The following is a 25137-nucleotide window of genomic DNA, read 5'->3' on the forward strand; positions in this document are numbered from 1 at the left end:
ATTTTCGCGGCGATCGCGTGATCCACGGCCGAGATCTTAAGGGGGGGGGGCCCTTTAGGCCCCCCCCCCCAAAAAAAAAAATAGCCCAGTCTTTTTAGGGTTAAAGGCTTTGGAAACAGTAAATTGATTGATTTTTAGAAATTACACTTGTGGTGGGGCAGAAACCTTTGACAATATTCTGCAGTTTGTTGAATAGTGTAAGATGATCCACCGTGCCCTGTGAGCATTTCCATATGTTGTAAGATGCCCTACAGACATGTTTGATTTGTTACATTTTGTCTGTAGAGGTTAATGTACAGGTTGTTTGTATTTTTTTAGGAAGTGTAAAATGGATGATGCAACCATACATGTATCAGTATTTAACTTGTCTCGAGTTCTTGACATTCTAACCATCCATTGTGCTTGCATCTGTAAAAAAAAGAAAACAAGTTTTCTGTTTGTCTGAAAAATGTCTCTATTGCCTGTTATATTGTTGTCGGGCATGCCAGGTCGTGAGCTGTTCTAGAATTAAACGTTACTGCAATTATTTCACTCTCGGGTCTATTTCACAAAATCACACACATTCTGTCTCCCTTGTGATGTATTCCCACTTCTCTAAAAGATAATCAGTATCCAATGTGTACACTGCTTAGCCGAGAAAACCACTATGCAGTATAAATGAGTACATATTTACATGGATATGTTAGCACTAAGAGTTGCAGTGTGACCATTTCCTGTTCACAGGGACCATATTGTTTTCATACTGACATGAGGAGTTGTAGGTGTTTCTACACACAATGTCTGTTTTCAGAGGATGCTTTAAATGTTCAGTCATGGTCTTTGAATTCACAGTTTATCATCAGTTCCTGTTTGGCAGTTTGAAGGACTTTGTGGAGAGAAGTGTTAGCGGAACTTACATGTATTTGGAAAAGCTGATTCAATGGTAGCTACATACATGTAGCTACAAGATAGACCAGTATATGCCGTAGTGTTTTTTTGAACCATGTCATATTGCGATGGCAAAATCAGCTAGGAGTCTATGACGTGTACAGAATGCTCTTCATCGTATTCTTCTGTCCATATCTTCATATAGGGTCATCCAGGCATGTTCATATGACTTGTTGGGAGTTTGTGTTGCACAGATGTGTCGAGTGCTATGCAAGGTATATTCCATAATGTAGGATTCATTTAGATAGGAGGGATGCAGCTGGTATTGAAGGTAGGCGTGTGAGCAGGGTGGAAAACATGTAGCACCCGTTTCTTATTTGTGAATGACTTCATGTAGAGAGCAGAAGTTGGCTATGTAGGTCAGTGTTATGTTTCATCTAGCTATTAATTTATGTGTTGCACAGAAAAACAGTATTTGAGGAAGATGGCAGATTGGGAGGCCCAGTTGTCATCTCAAATTGTGCTTCAAATTTATGTCATCAGTTGGGCTCATTCATATTACGTAAGTTCCAAGTGTTCGGTAGGTTCATTCATTCATTCATTCTGTTAGTGTGAATAGGAATGTTTTCTGTTAGTATAATTCATGTTGTATAGTATTTTGCTTACTGTTTTATAATATTTTTCAAGTTGTCAAGTACCCATCAATGGGTGTTAGATATCTCGTCACATGTATCTTGATACTTACCTTTTTTATTCTCTGTACACCAGGTACAAGATTGTCCTACTCTTACACTCCTGAAATGTGGAAATCTTTATGACAAGTGTCCATACAGCAGTGACAAAAAAAGAAAAAAAAAAGAAAGAGAAAATGAACAGAATCTTTCTCTTGTAAATTGCAAAGTTTCTGTGCCCTCGATTTTCTTGAATTGATATGTCATGTTTGGCATCAACAACTAAACTGACAAAAGACACAAATTTTTCCCATCTGTATCTCAGGAGAAATGTGTGTCGGTTTCATAAAAATGGAAAAACATTCTCAAGTCCACAAGTTGTAGCTAAGGACTGATCGATGATTGACAAATGACATTGTGACCATTACTGTTTCCCTGAAACTAATTCGATTGGGGTCTGAAATGAATACAGTGTTCATTTAGGATGATTGTGTTCCAAGGGTATGGGTGCAACGAGGGTCCGGATATAACAAGGTAAATTGGCCAGATCTGAAAACCTCATAGTAGCCAATAGTAACTTCAATAATTGAGAATGCATCATTACTGGAAACATCTTATGGCATAAATCCCATATTGCAAGTTGATAATGCTTCCATGTGCCATATTTGACCATGTACTACACATCTAATCTTCTAATAAAATGCTAATCTTCAATAATTACATATCGTCGGTTGAGAATGATAAGGGCGTTAAGTTGCCACAAAACCCATAGTGTTCAAGACCACTTAACGCCCTTCTCATTCTCAACAGACGATATATGCATAATCCCTAAAATGAATATGTGAACATCATGTTCTTATTCTGTGCTGCCTGCAAGCCAGCAAACATGTCTGATGTGCTTGTATTCTAGAACATCACAGGAAAATTATAGGTGTAGGCATGTGCAACTACTTCTTCTTTTTAAGTGTGTTGTATGCACCAATTCTGTGTGTATTCAAATGAAAAATGAGTCAATGTAATGCCGATATATCAGATGCTTCCCATTAAAAGTCCAGTGATTAAAGTGGTATATCAGACATGAAATGTGATATGTGTCTTTTATTTTGACCAGGTACATGACGAAAGATATTCATGCATAGTACAGTATACGTAAATATACACTGCAAAAGCTGTTCTTAGAGCATGTGATTTGTTCTGGCAATTAAATGTTTACTTTCCTATAAAGTTAATGTGTACCAAGCTCTTTCTCTCACATTCTCTCAATTGTGTGATAGTGTGTATTGGTGGAGGTGCAAACTTGATGATGCTCAATGTCTTCCAGTACAATTCTACACCATTGTTTACAAGGAAATGAAACCCAAAAATATATATGTGCATTGAGTGAATGCAGCAATACTAGTAGAACACATTGACAAAAATTGGATAATCCGTTCAAAAGTTATGCATTCTAAGTTTGAGTGCAGCCATCGCTGGATGAGAAGACTACTACAGTTCATGACGTCACATAGGGAAAACAATACACGTAGAACAGAAAATATAGATTAGAATTCCACAATTTTTTTTTCCCCTTGTGAAAAGTATGCATTCCTCCGACTTGTTTCTGACATGTTAAGAGTAATTTTCCCCCCTACTTTCTGAAAGAGAACTCTTTCATTATGCTGAAAAAGTGAAAATATGTTGAATTTTCTCATCATTTTTTTTTAAATATCATCCTCCAAATGTGATGTCACAAAATGTAGTCTTCTCATCCAGTGATGATGGCACCAGAACTAAAAATTCATAACTTTTGAATGGAGTGTCTGATTTTCCATGAAGTTTCACTGATGTGTTGTACTACTGTTGTGGCATCCACTCAATCCACATACGTATACATGTATATTTGAATTTCATTCTCTTCAGCAAAATCAAACAGAACAAAATCACAGATGTTATGGAAATGAAGTTTCACACTTCAGCAAAGTACAGTGAAAACTGAGTACCTGTATAACGAGATCTTTGGGACCAAGACAATTAATTATTCTTTTTATCAGATATTTTGTTATATCAGTAGTTAGTAAACAATACAAAACAAAGAAAATAAATTCATTGGGACCATAGAAATAAGTTTGGTATACACTGTATCATCAGGTATTTTGTAATATCGGATCTCTTTATATAGAACTTCCACTGTACATATCGATTGCCACTACCCAAATCAAATGAGTGAAGTGATGCCATCAACACATGCATTCCAAAAACACATGAAATTTTTGAGTGGTACTGTAAAAGTGGTTTCTTTTGCGATGGTTTTATTTTCGCGCTTTGAGATTGAACCGCGAATTTAACATCACGCTAAAATGTTTTGAAAAGTCGCACGAAATGGACCACGCGAGGAAATGTTTTGAACTCGCCTCTTGTTACAGCGCTATTGCGCACACACACACAGCGATACCACGCAATGTAGGTACACGTACAAGCATGTTATAAAGTACTCAAGAGACGGGATTTCAGGTAAGCCTGCATTTAATTTTAATTGCTAATAAATAAAAGAATAATTGGATTATAGTTTGGGTTTTCATGTTCAAAATAAAACAGTTTTTACAGACTTTGCCAACCGCGAATTTAAACACACGCGAAAGTCGGCACCGATGGAAACCGCGAAAGAATCTGTACGCAAAGGAAACCACTTTTACAGTGAAACTGAAGTAAGGACCTCTGAGTGGAGTATGACAGATTTTTACAGACTTTTTTTTACGCGGTTGGCAAAGTCTGTAAAACAGTTTTTACAGACTTTGCCAACCGCGAATTTAAACACACGCGAAAAAGTCGGCACCGATGGAAACCGCGAAAGAATCTGTACGCAAAGGAAACCACTTTTACAGTGAAACTGAAGTAAGGACCTCTGAGTGGAGTATGACAGATAACCCCCCCCCCCACACACACACACACAAATCTCAAGACTGGAGTGAAATAAGATGTGTATCTACTCAGATATCAAATCTAAAGATACTGAACTTGTGTATTTTACATACTTTTCTTTTCTAATTCTTATTTCTAACGTGTTTCTATGGAGAATGATTTACAGGTGTGAGGCCTTAACTGCCTACATTCATTACCCTATTGAGTCGTGTCCTGTTAAAGTTCCAGAAAATTTCTTCATGTTCATGTACTTGTGTATATGTATGTATTGATAACTACTGTAAAAGTGGATATTTTCATGTGAGTAATTTTTTTAAATGCCCAGCTGGGTAAGATGAGTTTCGCATGTTATTAATTCCACGGAATCAAGACATCAACTACAGGCACATATGGTAAGCAATATTTGAGTGTTTTTATTTGGTGCTAGTTTCTGGTTGCGCAAAATGCGTGAAAATTTCACCACTGCAAAAATTTCCACTTTTACAGTAATTGTTGATTGGAGGATAAGTAATTTTCATAGTTTGGGTATACAGTTGTACAAGAAATCCTACAAACAGAATAACACACACACACAAAATGCATGACTGTACACAATTTATTACAAATATCTTATTTTCAAGTGAATATGAGCAGATCAATGAATTTGGCGAGGTTGACTGTACTTCCAAGTGGATGTGTATTAGCAATACATCTACACTGCCTGCAAAGTCCACGGAAGTGAGTATTGGGTAAGAATATGTGCTGAAATACAGGCAAAATATCTTCACTTACACGTTTGTACATCATGCCCACATCCAAGCAAGAATGAGATAACTTAAATGATCTATTTACAAGCAACTGCAAGACATCTTGTCTTACAGGAAATCCATAATGGATTCTCCATTTCCCTTGACCAGCCAGCTTTTGGTTTTGCTTGAAATATATTTTACGGATGCCAAAGGCTACAGACTGGCGAAATATCAAGGACATTGCAACAAGGGTATATGCTATTAAGTTTTTACCACATCCAAGTGAGGACAAGCACCTGTTGGTTGATATCCCTCACCTCCCCCTCCCTACATACTGCTGTATACAGGGTACATTTCACCATGCCTTTAATTTTGTGAATGGCGCAGGTCGACCAATACTCGCGAAATGAACAACTCGCAAAAATACTGCCTCCTGTAACACAAGTCTGCTCAGTTGTGGATCATCTTCAAGGTGGAAACCCTGACTTTTCGCTTCAAATTTTTAATGCTTCCTCTTAATTTCATTGATATGGTTCTCAATCTTGCATTCGATCATTTGCAAACTTGTGATACAAGTCAACATTTGCAAAACATTTTACAGTTACCTCCATCTCGGTTGACGTCACACATGTTGAATTATCGGCTAGTTCGATGAAAACAAATGTCCCAATTTACATTCATAGCCTTAAGTGTGTTATTCCTCTGTACATGGAGAAGTCGAATATCACCTCAGTCAACACGTTTTCCTCAGTCCTGTTAAGATCGACCAACATGGAGTTGACTGTACTCCCATAATACACTGCACTAACAGTATGTGTCCCTTCACAACACGCTATTTGGTAAATTGGAGCAATCCTTTGTCACAACAAGTTGCAAATAAAGACCAAGTCATTCCAAGGAGTGAGCCACATCCTCCACGGAATATCTCTCCATTCAAAAACAGTCCTAGCTTCATGCACTGTGATGGACTGCCCTCTACTGCTCTGTGAGAAATAGTCACTCCTCTTCAAAGTCCATTAAGCTCTTTGCTTCACGCATCAGAGAGACAGAGATTGATAGATAGATAGATAGATAGATAGATAGATAGATAGACAGATAGATGGATAGATAGATAGAAAGACAGAGATACCAGTAGATATATACAGGGAGGTGCTAGAGAAGGAGAGACAACTACTGCTCTCCTTTGAAGTCATGCGCGGCACCGCCGAGAAGTTATGTGTTCAACTAGAGGTGTTACCCTTGTGCTTTGACAAAGAGAGCATCAATAATCGGGACTCGCGCTCTCACATCTAGAAATACTTGCTCCTACTGCAATTCGCTCTCCCTTTCAATGTGATGGCAACAATGAATTTGTGTACCTTGAAATGGAGCAGCGAATCAAAATGTAGTGTGAAACTGACAATTTTTACAGCAAATACTTTAAAAACACGCTGAAACACGCTTTAGCGGAGTACTTTATTTGAAAGATCAAAATATCCCAGATTAAAAGATAGAAAACTGACATGCGGAAATGTGCGCATTATAGAAAAATATTAGCTTTTAAAGAGGGCCTAATTTTCATTTCATTTCGATTTGCGAATTACGAAGAAACTAGAAATACATGTTTATAATATTGAATTCTTTCCTAAACTATTCTAAATCAATTCGAGTATTTAATTAAAAATTTTACGGTGAAATAAAGCTTGTAATTCAACAAAAGGTGAAATGCGTCCTTCGTCTCCGAACTTCGTCTTGCAACTAGAGCGGTGCCGAGCATGACTTCAAAGCGTAGTGGAATGCTAGACATCCCATTGTAACGCCTTGAACCCAAACATGTGTTTGCATGAATTACGAAGAGTTGCCACTCCATCTCTGTAACACCTCCCTGATATATAGATCGATACAGATAGATAGGGTGCATTCGAGTGCTCTCCTAAAGCGAACTGTACCGTACCGTACCCGCGCCAGAGGAGCGTTTGAACGCTCCTAAAGTGTACCGTACTGTACTGTACCGAGCCAAAAGTGGTCCACTTCCCGATGTGCTCCAAAAGCGTACCACAAGCGTACCAAAAGTTTGTTGTAAAGCATGCGCATACGTCACAATGCAAAGACATCATTCTCTTTGTTCGGGACAGCTGTAAGTAGGTCAAGCGCAAGGTGAATGACATTCTAGCTGTAAACGAGCGTGACCTTTTCTAAAAATAACTCGTGAGGTACGCTTTCTCAACAGAGCGCTCGAATGCTCCCAAACTGGCATGGTACGGTACGGTACGCTTTAGTTCAGTTCGCTTTGGTTCGCTTTAGAGCATTCGAACGCACCCTTTGATAGATTGATAGATAGATAGATAGATAGGTAGGTAGGTAGGTAGATAGATAGATAGATAGATAGATAGATAGATAGATGGATAAATAGAGAGAGAGGGCGAGAGAGAGAATGATGCCATCTAATATTCATCTCCTCTGGTCCTCCTCTTTTTCCCACTCGTCTCCTGGTGGTCTGTGGAACTCCGTCTCGCTTTACCCTCCTCCTCCTTGTGGGAGAACAAAGAAAATAAAGGACATGTGACGTACAATGATGATATTCTTCAATGACAGATGACCCAAAGCTTCCGTACAGATATGTGTGTTATGAATCCTCATAATAGCAAAGCTTTAGATCTGCGACGTGAAAGTTATGACGACGCCTCCTCCAAAGTTGGGCAACGGAAACAGCTGTTGCATGCATGTGCAGAACACCATTTTTTGCCTAACAGCGTCATCTATAGCATTTGCGTTGCAGATCTAAATCTTACTAATAACAAAATACTCATGAACAGTGAAATCATTTCTTAACATCCAACCTTGGTAATACACACTGGATTGGAAAACACATACACATATATATAAAAAAAAAAAAAAACTAGAAATGTCGCTACGGCGACTGATGCCTCCGCCATAATGCATGATTCTCCCAATAGGTGTATAGTACAATGTCTAGACAATGTGTGATGACAGTTTCACATAACTGGCAAAATATCGAAATAACAGGTTTGTCAGAAATATCTTGAATGTTCACTTTCCACGAACTGAGTTTGCTATAATTGTCTATTAAAGAGTGCAGGTACACATATTTGGGGAATTGAAAATTTTTACTTGACTTCTGACCGACCTTATTATAAGTTTATGCATTGAGTATAATTTTCAAGGTATGAAGAAAGAGTGTAATTACAGTACAAAATATTTTTTTTTCATTTAAACCTGACCTTTGACCCTTAACCTTTGACCTTTGACCTTCTGGCTGGAAATTTCCAAGAGAATCTCCATCAAGTAATACATGTACATATATTAAACACTTTTAAAACTAATAATGCAATCATTGCATATACTAGTATGAGGGAAATACAGTAGTAACATTTTGAGGAGTTGACCTTGACCTTTGAACCCCTGACTATTGACTCATGACCCTAAATTTCCTAGATAATCCCTGCCAGTCAGTACATGCATATGTACCATGTTCCATGAAGATACATTGAACCATTTGCGAGAAAAGTGATATTGCAACATTTTCACCTAACCTTTGACCTTTTGACCTTTGACCTTATGACATGAAACTCTCTCTGGAGAATCCTTACGCAGTAGTACATGTCTACACTAAGTTTCAAGAAAATAACTGCGGGCATTGCATAGATATGGGGGAAATAGCAACATTTTTAGCATTTGACCTTGACCTTTTGACCTTTGACCTCTTGTCAATGGCACTAGAATCTACTCAACTAATTGTCCCATCATACATCATCCTTGGACCAAGTTTGGTGAAAGCTGCTTCATCCAGTTTTGAGTTATCACATAAACAGATAAATTTTAGGATTTGACCTTGATCTTTGACCTTTGACCTCTGTCCGATTTCACTGAAAAACTAATCAAGTAATTGTCCCATCATACATCATCCTCCAACAAAGTTTGGTGAAATTTGCTCCATACAGTCTTGAGTTATCGCGTAAACGGATACAATTTCATGATTTGACCTTGATCTTTGACCTTTGACCTTTAGCCGATTTCACCCAAAATCTTATCAAATCGTTGCCCCATCATACTTCATACTTGGACTAAGTTTGGTAAAATTCCAGTAAATATTACTCAAGTTATCGCGTAAACGAAAGCGGACGGACGTACGGACGTACAGACGTACGGACGTACGGACGGACGTACGTACGGACGTACGGACGGACGTACGTACGGACGGACGGACAACCCGAAAACATAATGCCTCCGGCACCACTTCGTGGCGGAGGCATAAAAAAACCTTTTCAGGGTAGAATTCCAACTTCAATTAATCGGGGTGCCATATCGGATTCTGATGTTGGCGGCAATTAGGTATTTCTCTCTATTCTTACAGCCTTTGATGAGCTCAGAGGGGTTATACCAGTGGCTTACAGATTTCAAAGATTGATTTGTTAACCCGTTGAAGACGAGTCCTGAGGATACTTGGGCAGGTGTCTATGGGAAATGCGTGTTGTAGCAAAATCAGCCCATCCTCAACGGGTTAAGATGTATGGTGTGATCATAAGTACCTAATCTTAGTTTTACAAAGAAAACAAGGAAAAGTAGAAATTACGCGGTGCGTAATATATGTCCCCGCCGGAAGTAGCATTTTGTAGCAAATGTACAATACAGGTCAAAAATCAAGGTCAAAGGTCAAAGTCAAAGGTCAAAATTCTGTGTAGAAGTTCTGAAGCCCTCACCTAGTGCCATCACATAAAGCAAACGGAATCGAAATCGGGTTAGAAATGGCGAAGGAGTAGCATTTTGTAGCAAAATGTACAATACAGGTCAAAAATTAAGGTCAAAGGTCAAAGAAGTCAAAGGTCAAAATTCTGGGTAGAAGTTTTGAAGCCCTCACCTAGTGCCATCACATAAAGCAAACGGAATCGAAATCGGGTTAGAAATGGCGAAGGAGTAGCATTTTGTAACAAAATGTACAATACAGGTCAAAAATCAAGGTCAAAGGTCAAAGAAGTCAAAGGTCAAAATTCTGTGTAGAGTTTTGAAGCCCTCACCTAATGCCATCACTTAAAGCAAACGGAATTGAAATCGGGTTAGAAATGGCGAAGGAGTAGCATTTTGAAGCAAAATGTACAATATAGGTCAAAGGTCAAGGTCAAAGGTCACAACTGAAATTCCGTGTAGAAGTTTCAAAACTCCCATGTAGTGCTATCATATAAAGCAAACAGAATCAAAATTGGCTCATAAATGACAGAGAAGTAGCAAATTGAACATTTTGATCACACACGGACGCACACACAGACGGACTGACGGACGGATGGACGGACGGACGGACACAAACACAGACACACACACGTACGGAGCCCGTTTCATAGTCCCCTGCTCGAACTCGTTCGGCGGGGACAAAAAAAAATAAAGCATGATTCAGTTTCCTGTAAAACCAGAAATTTTCACGTGCATGAAACTTTGTGGATTTTGAAAGGCCAAGATTCGCAAAAGTGAAATGCTCATCAAAGTTTTCGCCTATACAATGCCTTGACTGCCTGTCACCAATTTGAGAAAGTTTCGTCAGCTGTTTCTGGTTTGACAGTAGTTTACTCTATCACACTGACCTTTGTGGTCACCTCTGACCTCCTGGCCATGGCATCTCGACCTCTGAGCATCTTGGACGCATCAGGCTGCTGGACCATCAGTTGAGTGGAGATGAATTCCTGGGGGGAAAAAGTTGACAATATTTACCTTTTCATTCTTCATTGGGTATTTAACCCATTGAAGACGGGTCCTATCATACTTGGGCAAGTGTCTACGGGAAATGCATGTTATAGCAAAGTCAATTCATCCTCAACGGTTTAAATCACATGATGCTGGTAAATACTTGGAACTAACTAACAAACAAAGGACCACTACATTTCAAGAAAAACAACAATTCCAAAAACCAAGCATTAAAAAAAAAAAGGATTCCAATTAAATACAAAATTACAATACTACTGACTTCCATCTTGCACTCTGGCATAATGGTTGATCTAACATGGCATAAAAACACCACGTAGTGACATTGCAATCAAATATATAGCAATGCCTAATGTATGTATAAAATAGCAAAGTAATGCTGCAGCAGCAAGTTCCAGTCTGTCACTGTGTACCTCAATGTTGCTGATGACGTCGTTCTGCATGCTGACAGCCATGTTGTAGACATCGTGGTCCGAGCTGTTGTACATGATGGCATTCTGGAACATGAGGAGGATGTTGCGGTGGAACGCCTCTGTGGTTCTGATGGTGCCGTTCTCGATCTTCTTCTTGATGGAGCTGAGGTCCATCGGCTGGTGGACAATGCTGCAGTAGCCGGGAGCGATGTCATCCGTCACTGGGTGCAGGAACACGCTTGCATACCTGTCAATCACACACAAATAGGGTTCTTTTAGCCTCTTTGTAATCCATATAATGATACAATGATTCCATACAACAAAAAGGTTGGAAGAAAATGCATTAGAAACCATGATGGGTCAAATTTAATTCACATCATCAAAGCAAAAATAAGTGAAACATATGTACAACTATCAAAGGAACTCAGAAGGACTTGTGGAGTAAATATCTGATTGGAGTAATGAAACTTCAAAAAATTATGTGGACAATTAACCTGAAATCTGCAGGAAAACAATTAGCTCAGTGTGTATGCCCTTTATATACAAGTAAACACCCCAAAGACACTATGGCCATAACAAAATAAAAACAGCTCTTTTGGAGGAATCTTCAAGGGTCTCCCTGAATCATTCATTTCACTGATGTTTCAGCTCAGAACTTTTTAAATATTTTTTTTTTTTTGAAGTGCTATCTTTTGATTCCTTAAAGGCTAATATTTGCATCACAGAGAAACTTACATCCACAATCGCTGTTTACTGTAAAAGTGGAAATAAGTGAGTTCACGGTTGCGATTTGTGCATGTGCAAAATAAAGGTCAAATGAGAATGTTTGTGTATTTGCCATTGACTTTCAAACGAGAAGAATTCGCAGGCAAATGAGGATTTGGAATTTAAGTTGTGTGTTTCACCTTGTTAGAACGCACAGGTGAAAGTGATTCATCAATTATGTTTAACAAAAGCTGCACACGCATTTCATTGACATTGATTACAAAGGTGGCATGCTTCAACAAAAAAATGCTCTGTCACAGGTCCTTTCCATGTTATTTGAAAGTCTGTGGTGTAGGGGTCAAATGAGACATGCGCTAACCATGAACTCCCTTATTTTCATGGTGCTGAAATTTTTGCGCATTTTACTCAACCAGAAATTAGTGCAAATGTAAAAGCACATGAATATCATTGCTTGCCATATGTTCCAGTAGTTGATGTCTTGATTCCACGGCATCAAAAACATGCAAATCTGATCTCACAAGGCTGAGCATGAAAAATTAGTCACGCGAAAGTATCCAAGTTAACATTAATATGACAACACAAAAGTGATTCTTGTTGTGTTGTGATAACCTCCTCCCCCTCCCCCCCCCCCAAGATTTCGAGACCTTTAGTCCCACTCACTTGTGGCTGGCGGCAGCTCTCCACACCAACATGATGGCTTTCCTCCACAGGCGGTAGGCGTGGTCCTCCTCACTGGGAAAGAAACAATTCACCAAAGGAATTTTGGTTCTACCTGATATCTGATGTGGATGGCAAGAATGCCTTGTTTACTACAGGGGAACATTGTTATAATGAGGACCTAAAAACCATGACAATTACCTTGCTACCCGAGGTTTCTCACAATAACAGCGCACAAAAAATAGAGAAATATCAAGACTTGGGATATGCACTAATAGTCTATCACTTGATATAAAAGAGTTTGTTATATTCAACCTTTTTATAATGAGGCTTCAATGTACTGGTAAATACAACATCACACTGAACTGGGCATGACACAATATGTATAAATTGCTAGAGAAAAAGTGAGTGACAGAGTGGAAAAAAACAACAACAACAAACACCTGACTATAATCTTGTTTACATAATGAAAATGTAGAAATGCAGAAGAGGGCATGTTTCATGGAATGTCATTGCACTTTGGAGGGGACCCCCTATTAAAACACAGATCAGTTGGTGAGCACCTCATTGATTACAAGCTGAAAGGCGTTGGCACATTGAGTACAGTCTGGGACACGGAATGGACCTCATTCCAGTGCAATGGTGCACAAAAACAGTGGAAACTAGCTGTTCTTATGCTGTTCACACCAAACACACATGTGCCATGATAACCAGAATGGAATCCGTAACAGTTTTTATGTGATTGCTCTACAAGCGATTTGAAGCGGTCCGGGTCACATGGGCCCGGATCAGATTCGGTGTGATAGAGCATGTACACTTGTATGAGCCTATCAACTCTACAATGAATGAAATTTTGATGCATCCTGACCGATAACCTTTTAAAGAAAGAAATTCAAAAAGAAACATAATATGCTCAGGAATTCACTGAACTCAGATCTATAAAAGAAGTGGCTACAAAGAAATTAAACAACACTATGAGGCTTTGTTACAAGGCTTTAGGCATATGATGTAGGCTAATGTAGAGTGGTGTGGATAGAGACAGATAAAACTGACATACACCCTCGATGTCATTATTCCCATTTACAATTCAAAACATCCCTCAGGGAGAATACACAGAAGCAAAGGTTGACCGACCTGTGGGGCATGGAGGACGGACTGTTTGGAACGGAATCGCTGAACATGGACGTCGGAAGCGACAGGTTGGCCACCGAGGTGTCGTCGCTCTCAGACGGCCTGTCGTGGTCCTCGGAGTCGGCCGCATCGCTCCTGGTCTCGTCCTTGAGATCATCCAGACTCATCAGACTGTCGTCGCCATGGAGCTTGACTTCCATGTCTTCATCATCATCCTGACAGAAAAGACAAACACATCAAACATATCTGATCAATGTCTTGTTGCACTATTATTCCCTCTCGAAGTACAGTGAAATTCAGTGGAACCCGCTTAATCAATGAGGTCGGGTGTAGCCAGATACCTTATATATAACCACTTCATTTTGCAGGTCCCATTCATTTCATACTCTTTTGCCTTCATTCCTGATGTAACAAGATACGTGATACGATGACAAAATTTCAGTGGTCCCAAGAAGCCTGTAATAATTGAGTTCCCCTGCAGATACTCTATTACCATGTCCAGTAATGAAACTAGACAATCACTGATGTCTTTTGAGACATACAAGGCAATATCCCTCCTGCAGTACGGTTTCACTCAAATCATGATAGGTCACTCCATTAATGGTGACAGGTATTAGATACATTCATAGTCAATTCTATGGTCCCAAGCATTTAAAATAGTGTGGGGCTTTGAGGAGAAATAGGATCACACTCACTAAAACTATACCCGTGGAATCTTTTGCATCATTTGCATTTCCTGGAGACACACATTTTTACGAAAATGATGCTACAACTGATTGCAGATGAATTTCATCAAATTTGGACATTTTGAGGGCTATCCACTCTCCCCATCCCCAAACCTGTCCCCAAGTTCCAACGCCAAAGGTTTCGAGCCCGAGGAAACCTCACCTGTTTGACTGCTTTTGCCCTCATGCTCTTCCGCGATGCATTGCTGGGGCGCCCTCTGCCCCGTTTCTTCTCTGACTTGGCGGGAACGCTGGGAGAGCCCGGGTCGATGTCGGCGGGCTCGTTGGGCGTGCGGAGGAGCTTCCCGCCTCCCGACTCCCCCTTGCGAGCCTCCACCTCCGACTCCAGTTTGGAGGCGATCTGTTTTAAAATGGGAAACACACATTTCTCAACACATGTGCTTTCACAGCAAAATATCTGTATAAATATGTATAAACAAATTTACTCTCTCATTTGGATGACTAAATGGTCATTGTCATTCCGATGACGGATAATTACTGGTATATACCAGGTATATACACATATACACATATGTACAAATATGAGAGGGCTGACTCTCAACATAAATACAAAATCTCTATGAGACAGTATCAAATATGATACAGTAACCGTTACTCATATACGAAGATAAAATGAAATGATTTACACACATACCACAAAGAAAACAAAACCAAAGAATAAACTTTACTCATTATCGAAGTAAAGATTATAATGTTGATAATCATAGCTTGGTAAAGAAGGCAAGGTGTACAATCACAATGGTATGAAGGCAGCTAAAAGTCACTACATTGATACACATAATAACATTGCTTGTGATATGACATGTTACAGAAATTTGAAGATGAAGTAACATTCAATGACCTACAAGTCTGTTAGTGATTGTATGAGCTCATATATTTTCACACGGTGATATATGTTAGCACTCTGAGAAAAACCTACAGGGAAAGATGGTTAAGGAGAATACAACACATCAGTATACACCCATACATGAGCCAATTACTATAAAAGTGGAAATTTTCGAGCGAGTGATTTTTCTCACTTGGCTAGGTAAGAGGAATTTCGCGGACAGTCATGACAATTGAGCAAGCACTTCAAACAGCTCACCACTACCTACAACATACCTACTTTAATGTGACCAAAGATTTAAAATAACATTACATATGACAAGCAAAAAATTTCAATCACTTTTCTTTTCACGTTGATTTCATATTGTGCGCAATGCGCAAAAATGTCTACACCCCATAAAATTCCACTTTTACAGTATATGGCCATGTAAGTTGTTTGTTAATTGTAATGACATACAGTACAATAGGAATTAAAGTGGCCACACACACACAGACTACAAAGAATGAATACTGTAAGTCATAACCTTTCAGACTGAGCTACACAAAGCAGAATTTAACATGCTCTCAAATGTGGCGCTCTGGTGTGAACAGAACATGGTGGGGCATTTTGAGGCTGAATCTAAAAATTGCTTGACCATGGAGTTATGGTCTATGACTACCTCAAGAGGCGGTTTGAAAACATGGAACATTACACTTTCACTTCACTTTACTTTGGTGCAAGAGGTCAAAGGTCATCCGATGCCCTGTGCTGTGTGAGCCACCGCAAAAAAGTACACACTTGCTTGGCTCCCCATACATACTACTGTAAAACAAGATATATTTGCGGCCTAAAATATTTGCGAATTGGAGCCGACAGCCTTTTTTGTGGCATGAAATTTTTGTGTACTGCCTCTGGCATTCAATGCATACAGTGTTGGCGAGAAATATCACATGCATTTTAATTTTGCAGATCTTGGCTCTCGTGAAATTACAATACACACAAACATTCCTCGTTTTACAGTAATGCATGAAGATCTTGCTTGGTATACAACACTACTGTATTGCATCAATGGCATTTCTCCCATTGCACACCGATGTGGGCCACCCTCTGAACGTGCTTTATCTGAAATCAACTCTTGGTCTAAAAATGAAGCGGAAGAATCGTGAAGGGCATTTAAGAGCACTCCTCATTCTGCTTTGTGGGTCTGAATGGTCTATGTGTTACCGTTAGAGCTGACACTACACACAGCAAGGGGTTAGAGCCTAGGCAAGCATGAAATACGATAAGAAGTCTGCAGTCTAATACATAATTGATGCGTGACGATTGTCACTGTGTGATTTTCAAATAGTTCCCATCAGTCTCGTTCAAACACACATACAAAATTGACAGTTTTTCAAAAATAGATTTGTGCAGTGGGATGCAAAGTCTGTTAATTCTTGTGAATGGACACAAAAATTTTTAGTGCTCGTAATCCACACCATGATGCAAAAATCCCTTTAACTACAGTCCTTTGAAACAAATTGAAAACTTGTGTGTGAAGGGGCCTATTCTGCATGGCTGGTAAGATTCAATGTTGCAGCGAGGTTACGAAAGGTCTCATCACTACGCCATTCATACAAATATGTACAGTATCATGTTGGACTAGCACCATAGACACATTCCTAAAAGTCCAATATTTGCAGGTGTGCCATTTGTTGTTTGAATGAATAGAGGTATTGCAAACATTTCCCATGAATATCAAGACCATAACACACAGTAGTAATCCAATTTAGATCAACTCTGAAAATGCGAAGAAAAATTTTATTTGACTCTCCATCACCCGGTATATGAAACACATCAGTGACAAAATATATCAGTACAAGCACCTGGATATGTGTTCGCAACTCTTTACCACAGTGCACCTGGGCAAATTACCTCGTTTACCTCGCATTATGTGTATGCATAATAAATATCAACACAAAAAGATTGTTTTTCCATTATCACCAATACTTGCAAATGGAAATGTGCATAAATACATTTTCTTCATTATGGACAGACTTAAGCATTGCACATGTCGAGTTGAGATGAAATGGGATAATGAGACTTAACTGTAAATATTTTTGTAGAGAATCTTTCAAAGTGGGATGAACTGGTGAATCTTTGTGGCAGATTTCCTGCTTTTCATATATTCATTGAAAAACAATAGCCAAAATTAAAACGGGCAGCTTTGCTCTGAACACCCTGGCTTCTCATTAAGTGGCCCAAAAAACCATTATATCAGATTTGAATCCAAAGACCCACTGAAAAATATTTTTGGACACATGTCTATATTCAAAGGCTCACTAGCTACTTTGAGTTCATTAAAGACCCACGCACAGATCAGGTACTTGGTTTGTTAATGTATCTCACCATTTTTAATTTTTTTTTTTTTTCATATTAAAGGTAGGGAATCCCATTTGCACGCCTTAAATGAAGAGTTGTATAAATACAGTGGTATGTTGAAGAGAGTATCATTTTAGAAACTCCCATAAAGTATTGTAAGTGGAAGGTAACATTTAGTACATTTTTTTGACCGTTAGATTTTGAATTGAATTGTTTTCGGGGCTCACTGTAAATTCCAGTACATTACTAGGCTACCTTTGCAGACCCATGTACTGCATGTGTGTCCATCATGTATATTTTGTGAAGAAAGTTCATCAACACTTACATACATTTCTATATACATTCTTGCCACACACTCTATATGTTATTACATCAGCTCTTGTACTTTTAGATGTGTGTTTATAGATCACAAATACAGAAGAATGCAACAAAAAGGCTTAAGTGTGGCTGACACACAGAACTACTGAGTAGTTGAGTTTTGTGCATTATTCAAATTTTAGATAACTGTTGACTTCCAAATTTCTAAGCAGTGGCCTAAGCAAGTCCCCTGAGGTTTATATTTAATGTTTTGCTGCATTTTGGGAGGTCTGTAAAAGGTATCCCCTACCTTTAAAGGTGTTATTTACCATTGCAGATGAAACAAAAACTTAGCTTTAGTTCTTCATAATAGTTCTTAAATGTGAGACAGGGATAGAAACAACCAATGTAAAAATGTTGATCAGTATAATAAATGTTAAGTAGTGTTAAATATACAAATTGTGAACAATAGTTATTATAACATTGTTTCTAGACTAAACCGTCAACAGTTTCTGTTTATTGATAAAAATAGTAATATCTCCTTTAGGCTCTGTTGCAAAATGTTTATATGGTAGGATGTTTTGAGACGCAACTGACGTACACATATGCATCAAAATTTATAACTAAGAACATTTTTAAAATCATGGCTCCCAATGGTAATACCTTTAATATCAATATCTGAATTATGCCTCTTGCAGTTGAATGTCACAGTGTAAAGGCCGTGTCACACCAGCCTTGCGTGCGACTTCCGAAGAACATTTTTGCTATCCGGAGGTCCCCGCAGATGACCCGCACATGACAGTACCTAGCATGTATCTCAAAAGTAGTTACCCGGAGGTGCGCATGCTGGCTCTATTTACCCGCTGCCAAAAAAGGCCCTGTCACACCAGCTAAGCGGGCTTATTGCGTATGGGGATTTTTCAGCACACAGAATAATTTCTGCGGCCGGACAAGGTTTAGGGCGAGTTTGGCGTGGGTATTACAATCATGATAAACGCGTGATACCTAAGTCCTTCTTGCGTGTATTCCGTTGAACTGCATGTTAGGCGCGTGGGTGTCACGTGATAGCTTCGTGATAGCTTCTTTTATGTCAGTTACGGGCGACATACGGGCTCTGCGAAGTACCTGCGCCACAACTGCGTGTTATCTGCGTACTAGTCGCCTGCGAGGTGAGTGCTAGCCTGAACAATAGGCTGGTTCGAGTGGATGGGCAAACAATCATTTGTCAACTAGCTTTCAAGAAGTGAAGATGCCCCGTAGACGGAAAGTGCACAAGGGCAGAGAACGTCCAGTGGATGGACAGCCACAAAGCCCGGAAGATTAACAGCAAATGCATCAAATTGCTGCTGAAGTCCATTCGGCGGATGAAGTCCTGTCCGAAAGGGACCAGGTAGTCCTCGACGCCACAGAGGACAGAGGACAAAGAAGAGAATGAGCCCACAAATGGCACGCACTCCCTTCACATAGGCATAGATCAGCGGGCAACTTACCTACTTCAAGTGGGTCAAATGCCTGTGAATTGCGGCGGCTACGGCCCTCCTACGGGTGTTCTGCGTGGAACTCTTCGGGCAATCCTCGCGACTCATCCGGAAATAGTTTTGGTCATGCTCAAAACTTTGCTGCGGGAAAATTGGACTAGCGTGCGCACCTTCGGGCAACTAAGGACGAGATAAGTGCTAGGTACTGTCAAGTTCGGGCCAAATGCGGAGAGCTCCGGGTAGCAAATTTGTTTCCCCGCAAGTCAAGCCGCAAAACTTCCCCAGATACGATATGACAAGGCCTTGAGCATGCTCAAAACTTGTTCCGGAAGAGTCACGGGAGTTGCCCGTAGAGGTACACGAAGAACACAAGTAGGAAACCCTTACCGCTGGCACCTCACAGGCAACTCCAAAGCAGGTACTTCGCAATACCCGTAAGTCGCTCGTAACAGAAAATGGATCGGTTTCAAAGCTCTCACGCGAGTCACACGGAACGCACACAAGTAGAAGCTAAGTAGCACGCGTCTAGTAAGTAAGAAACAAGTGCGAAAATTGCAAACATTCTTGTCCGCCCGCGGAAAATCTTCTACGAAAATCTTCTACTACCTCCTCGCCACAAGCCCGCGTAGCTTGCCTGGACAGGTGTGACACCGCCTTAACCAAATGCCTGTCATCTTACTATGAGAGTAAATGTAAGCATGTGGGGATGGGATGAGTGATGGGTTAGTCATGGTAAACGGTATGAGTCTACCTCAAGTCTGCCAAGCTGTTGAGTAGAATGGCATTAAAGGGACACGTCTATCCATGCACAAGACGGTGACTGTGATTGCATCGAGCACGCTCAAACAAAGAGAAGAGTGACAGTTTTATCATGACTGGGATTTCAACATTTTAGAGAGTTGTGGAAGTTTGTTTCTCCTGAGGAGGAGTTTCAGGAGTTTCTCCTGAAATGTGGAAAGTGATTTTGAGTACAGACTTTTCGTGTGATAGTCAGAGACTCACATGGCACAAGGTAAATTTTGTAGATGGGTGCTGGAGTCATCACTTAATAATTCTGATTTTTTTTTTTTTTAAATCAGACACATGAATATCATTTTCATTCACAATTAAGTGACTTTAACACACCATTTTAAAGTTATGATCCTTACATCAAAACAACTCTTTTAACAAAGTCTCATTCTTAAATTCATTTGAAGAGGAAAATTTGTGAGCATGTTTAATAGATTTGTGAGGCAATGCCATGACATCATCACACAAGTATGACAAAAGTAAATAAGATCAAATTTCCATATTTGACAAATCTATTTACACCTTTCTGTTTGTTTGATTTGACTCAAGTATCTACAGCCAACGTCTACACAGGGATGCCAACCTTATACACAGCACTGCAGTATTCTCAAAGCTGAAAGTATATATTTTTTGCCCCCCCCCCCCCAAGTATTTTTACCTTTCCTGCAACAGACATATATGCAATAATACAATTTGGGAAAAAGATTCTACAAAATTTACCTTGTGCCATGTGAGTCTCTGACTATCACACGAAAAGTCTGTACTCAAAATCACTTTCCACATTTCAGGAGAAACTCCTGAAACTCCTCCTCAGGAGAAACAAACTTCCACAACTCTCTAAAATGTTGAAATCCCAGTCATGATAAAACTGTCACTCTTCTGTTTGTTTGAGCAAAAAACACCCACAACAAAACAACCGCTCCCCAAAAAGTACAAAATCCTGCAAAATCGTTGCAGCTGGCATATTTGTCGAACATGAAATAGAGTGTCCCAGTGAGCCACAGTGTTATGCGACCTAACTGTAAGATACATGTAGTTAATAGCAGATGCATTGAGAAGAAGAGCCAATGCTGAGCTTGACCCCTGACCTCCGAGTCGGTCCTGTCACCGCTAGCCTTCTGCGCCTCGCCCTCGGGCGTCTCTCCCGTTTCAACACTTTCCATTTTTTCGACCCCTTCCTCCACACCTTCCTCTGCCTACAGTTCGCCGGAATTTCAAACGAGACACCACGTTTGGGGTGACGGTGAGATGTGTGCGATAAGGACATACCATGTCACAGATTAATTAAGAGCTGCCCTTATGCCTCTGCCACTGGGCGAGTACAGCAGCTTACAAACATTCAACGAGTCTCTAAATTTGCTCCAAGTTTGTACTGGACATTGCAGAATATTGTCAAACTTGTCTTTCATTTTTTTTTTTTTTTTTTGTATGGCTCCCAATGACATAAACAGAATCAACTACGTTTGAAGGGACTGCATGCTACAAAAGACATCATGGTTGCGTTACTGGTTCATCACTCAAAAGTACATTGTGGTGCTTCCTGCCATTATATTCACTGCATTAATAGCATATCATTTAGTCCTTTCATGCAAACATTACTTCAACGTAGCCCTGGTCAGACTATGAGAAACTACGCATCATTCACTTTCCAATCACTTCCTGTAGTTTTGAGCACACGATCACACTACTAACAATCTACATGAGCGATGCAAAAAATACTTGTAGTTTCGGTCCCTAACACGCATGCTTCGCATGGGCAAAAAATTTCTCGCCCTCCTCAAATGTCGCAGGAAAAATGATAGCGTATCAAGCGTACAAATGCACAGCAAGTACAAGAAGAACAAGAGACCCGCGGGTCTAGCGCTCACCTGAGTATCGCAAGTTCACCTTTCACGCAGTCACTAATCTAAATTATTCACAGCTCTACCAAAATTTGACCAGGCATTCTCAAGTAGAAGATGAAAATGTACAATAAGGGCCCAAATTTTTAAGATTCCTTAATTATTGGGGATTGGGGCCCCCTGGGGCCCTCTGGGTGGGGCATGGTGCCCATTTTGATAAATTTAGATCCTGACCCCCTAGGGATGCTACCTGCCAAGTTTGACGAAAATCCATCATGAGGTTTTCAGGAAGAAGATGAAAATGTGCAATTCAGGCCCCCATTTGGACCTTCCCAACCCCCCCCCCCCCACCCCACCCCTGCCCCCAAGAGGGGCACCCCTGGATCTCCTATGAACAAACTCCAAACTACAGTCATTAATGTACTCACTCATAGTATTATCTTAGCTCTATAACTTCTGATTCTAGAGAAGATTTTTGAAGATTCCTTCATTTTGAGGGTTTGGGCCCCCCCCCCCTGGGGGCCCCCTGGGTGGGGCATGGTGCCCATTTGAACAAATTGAGATCCTAACCCCTTAGGGATGCTACCTGCCAAGTTTGGTGAAAATGGGTCATGGGGTTCTAAAGAAGAAGATAAAAATGTACAATTTAGGCCCCATTAGGACCCCTCCTCACCCCCCTCCCCTGGGTCCCAAGGGGGGCACACCTGATTCTGCCATGAAAAAACTTGAAACTACAGTCATCAATGTACTAACTCATAGTATTAACTTAGCTCCATCACTTCTGGTTCTAGAGAAGAACATTTTTAAAGATTCCTTAATTTTGGGGGGTTTTGCCCCCCCCCCCCCCCCTGGGAGCCCCCTGGGTGGGGCATGGTGCCCATTTTAACAAATTGAGTTCCTAACCCCCTAGGGATGCTACCTGCCAAGTTTGGTGAAAATGGGTCATGTGGTTCTCAAGAAGAGGATGAAAATGTACAATTTAGGCCCCATTAGAACCCCTCCCCACCCCCTCCCCTGGGTCCCAAGGGGGGCACCCCTGATCCTGCCATGAACAAACTTGAAACTACAGTCATCAATGTACTAACTCATAGTATTAACTTAGCTCTATCACTTCTGGTTCTAGAGAAGAAGATTTTTACAGATTCCTTAATTTTGGGGGGTTTGGGCCCCTCTGGGGGCCCCCTGGGTGGGGCATGGTGCCCATTTTAAAAAATTGAGTTCCTAACCCCCTAGGGATGCTACCTGCCAAGTTTGATGAAAATCGGTCCTGGGGTTTTCAAGAAGAAGATGAAAATGTAAAAAGTTTATGCACGACGCACAACGCACGACGCACGACGGACGCCGGACGCCGGACGCCGGACGAAGGGCGATCGCAATAGCTCACTTGAGCCTTTGGCTCAGGTGAGCTAACAATTCAACGACCACAGACGTGACAGAAGTGGATCTTATCATGTGACAAACTTCTTGCAGTTTCATCCATGCATGGCCACACTACACAAAACTAGATGTAGTTTCACGGGAAGTGAGAAATTTCCCAAGCACAAGCAGGAAGCTTCCTGGGAAATATCGCTGGTCTGTTTTTGAGAAGTTAGCAGTCAGACTGTCCTAAACTGGAGGAAGCAAAATACTGGGAAGTGAAGCTTACACATACATAGTTTCTCATAGTATGAATGGGACTGTAGTGTAAGTAATCACATTAAAGTGCACGGAAAACAGTTAGGAGGCACAAGAACACACTACCAAAGCTCAGGCTGTAAGAAAAGAAAGTTGTACTCAAATGCTTGTTGGAGAAAAAAATGATACATTCACAAACAATTCATCATCTAGCAGGCTTGGAATATACCAAAGATTTTCTCAGAATATTAAGAGCTAGTGAGAATTACAAATCTATCAGATATTTAACTCAGCACTGTTGATACAAGCTGAGCGTCTATCTTTTATTACAACCCTCCCCAGCCTGATAATGTAAAAGTGCAGATCCTGTGAAATCTACAAGACACATCATTCAAAATCAACAAACTGGCAGCAAATCATTCTGACACTGCACATGAATATTACATTGACTGCAAAGGTTACACAAAAAGCACATAAAACTATGTTTTTCTTTAAACCGTATAAAATGTACATTTTCCCTAAATGTGCCTTTCTAAACAATTCCTGCATAAAAGAAAAGTGGCTTTTTTATATTTTGATCTTATTACATATATCATCAAACTACTCGAGTGAGTCTCACTTTGCAGTATTATTCTACATAAAAATGAAAAAGAAGGATATATTTGCAAATGTAATGTAAAAGATAAGAAAGACCTCTGAATTCACAAACCTCTGCAATTGCCTCCTCCCTATCATCCAAAATGGCATCCTCCAACTCAACATCTGCTTTATCTTTGTCCTGGGCTGTTCCACTTTCTGCCGAAGGGGATGGGAGAAGAAGCTTAGAAAGGGCGGGACTCTCTGCGAGAACAGAGTGTGGGCAATGGAATGAAGACTGATTAGTGAGCTGGTCGCTGCTTGGAATGGATTGGAGAAGATTATTGGCCGGCTGGCTCTGAAGCAGACAAGACATCACACCAATCAGGCACCTTGCCACATGGTGACTGCGAGAACACCAAACAACCTCTCCTTTTTGGAGGCTTCAACAACAGTATAGATGCGTATGAAGCCATAGAACTATGGGTCACACTCCACGTCACAGAATTGGATATCACTCCATCAACTGCTGAAGTCATATAGTAAAATCCAGAGGAATGGAAAAGTTCAAGAGCATTCACCTTCATACTGAAATGATTGATTTTTCTTTCTTCTTTCATTCTTTTTTTTTTGTTGACAGCAACTGCACTCATACAATGCTTTCAGAAAATGAAACACTCACTCAAGAGTAATAAAAAATGAATTTCCCAGGCCATCCTTGTCAGCAGGACAGCAGAATATGGTTAGAGATGGGTCATTCTTTTGGGATTTTTCACAAAGGAAAATTCATATCTGAAATTTGCTTAGGTGTGTGTGTGTGACATGCACACATAAAGGTGGGTGGGAAT

The 25137-nt window shown here is 40.2% G+C and overlaps 1 protein-coding gene across 4 annotated transcripts in view; it reads right to left on the reverse strand.

The window, feature by feature from the left end:
- Positions 1 to 7550: 7550 nt before the first annotated feature.
- Positions 7551 to 25137, reverse strand: part of LOC140241516 (bromodomain-containing protein 8-like) — a 46775-nt gene continuing 29188 nt past the window's right edge. Inside the window, exons 9-16 of one of the 4 annotated variants that reach the window (XM_072321253.1) lie at positions 24423 to 24508; positions 21347 to 21454; positions 14671 to 14868; positions 13786 to 13997; positions 12655 to 12726; positions 11269 to 11515; positions 10738 to 10836; positions 7551 to 7674 (exon numbers count right to left, since the gene is read on the reverse strand). In XM_072321253.1, the coding sequence (XP_072177354.1) occupies positions 7588 to 7674; positions 10738 to 10836; positions 11269 to 11515; positions 12655 to 12726; positions 13786 to 13997; positions 14671 to 14868; positions 21347 to 21454; positions 24423 to 24508 (1109 nt within the window). In that variant the 3' untranslated portion in view covers positions 7551 to 7587. Of the gene's footprint in view, positions 7675 to 10737; positions 10837 to 11268; positions 11516 to 12654; positions 12727 to 13785; positions 13998 to 14670; positions 14869 to 21346; positions 21455 to 24422; positions 24554 to 25137 lie in introns of all 4 variants that reach the window. The other 3 variants (XM_072321252.1, XM_072321255.1, XM_072321254.1) reach the window with 3 other exon arrangements.

The sequence above is a fragment of the Diadema setosum genome, chromosome 18, assembly GCF_964275005.1.
Source record: "Diadema setosum chromosome 18, eeDiaSeto1, whole genome shotgun sequence".
NCBI lineage: Eukaryota > Metazoa > Echinodermata > Echinoidea > Diadematoida > Diadematidae > Diadema > Diadema setosum.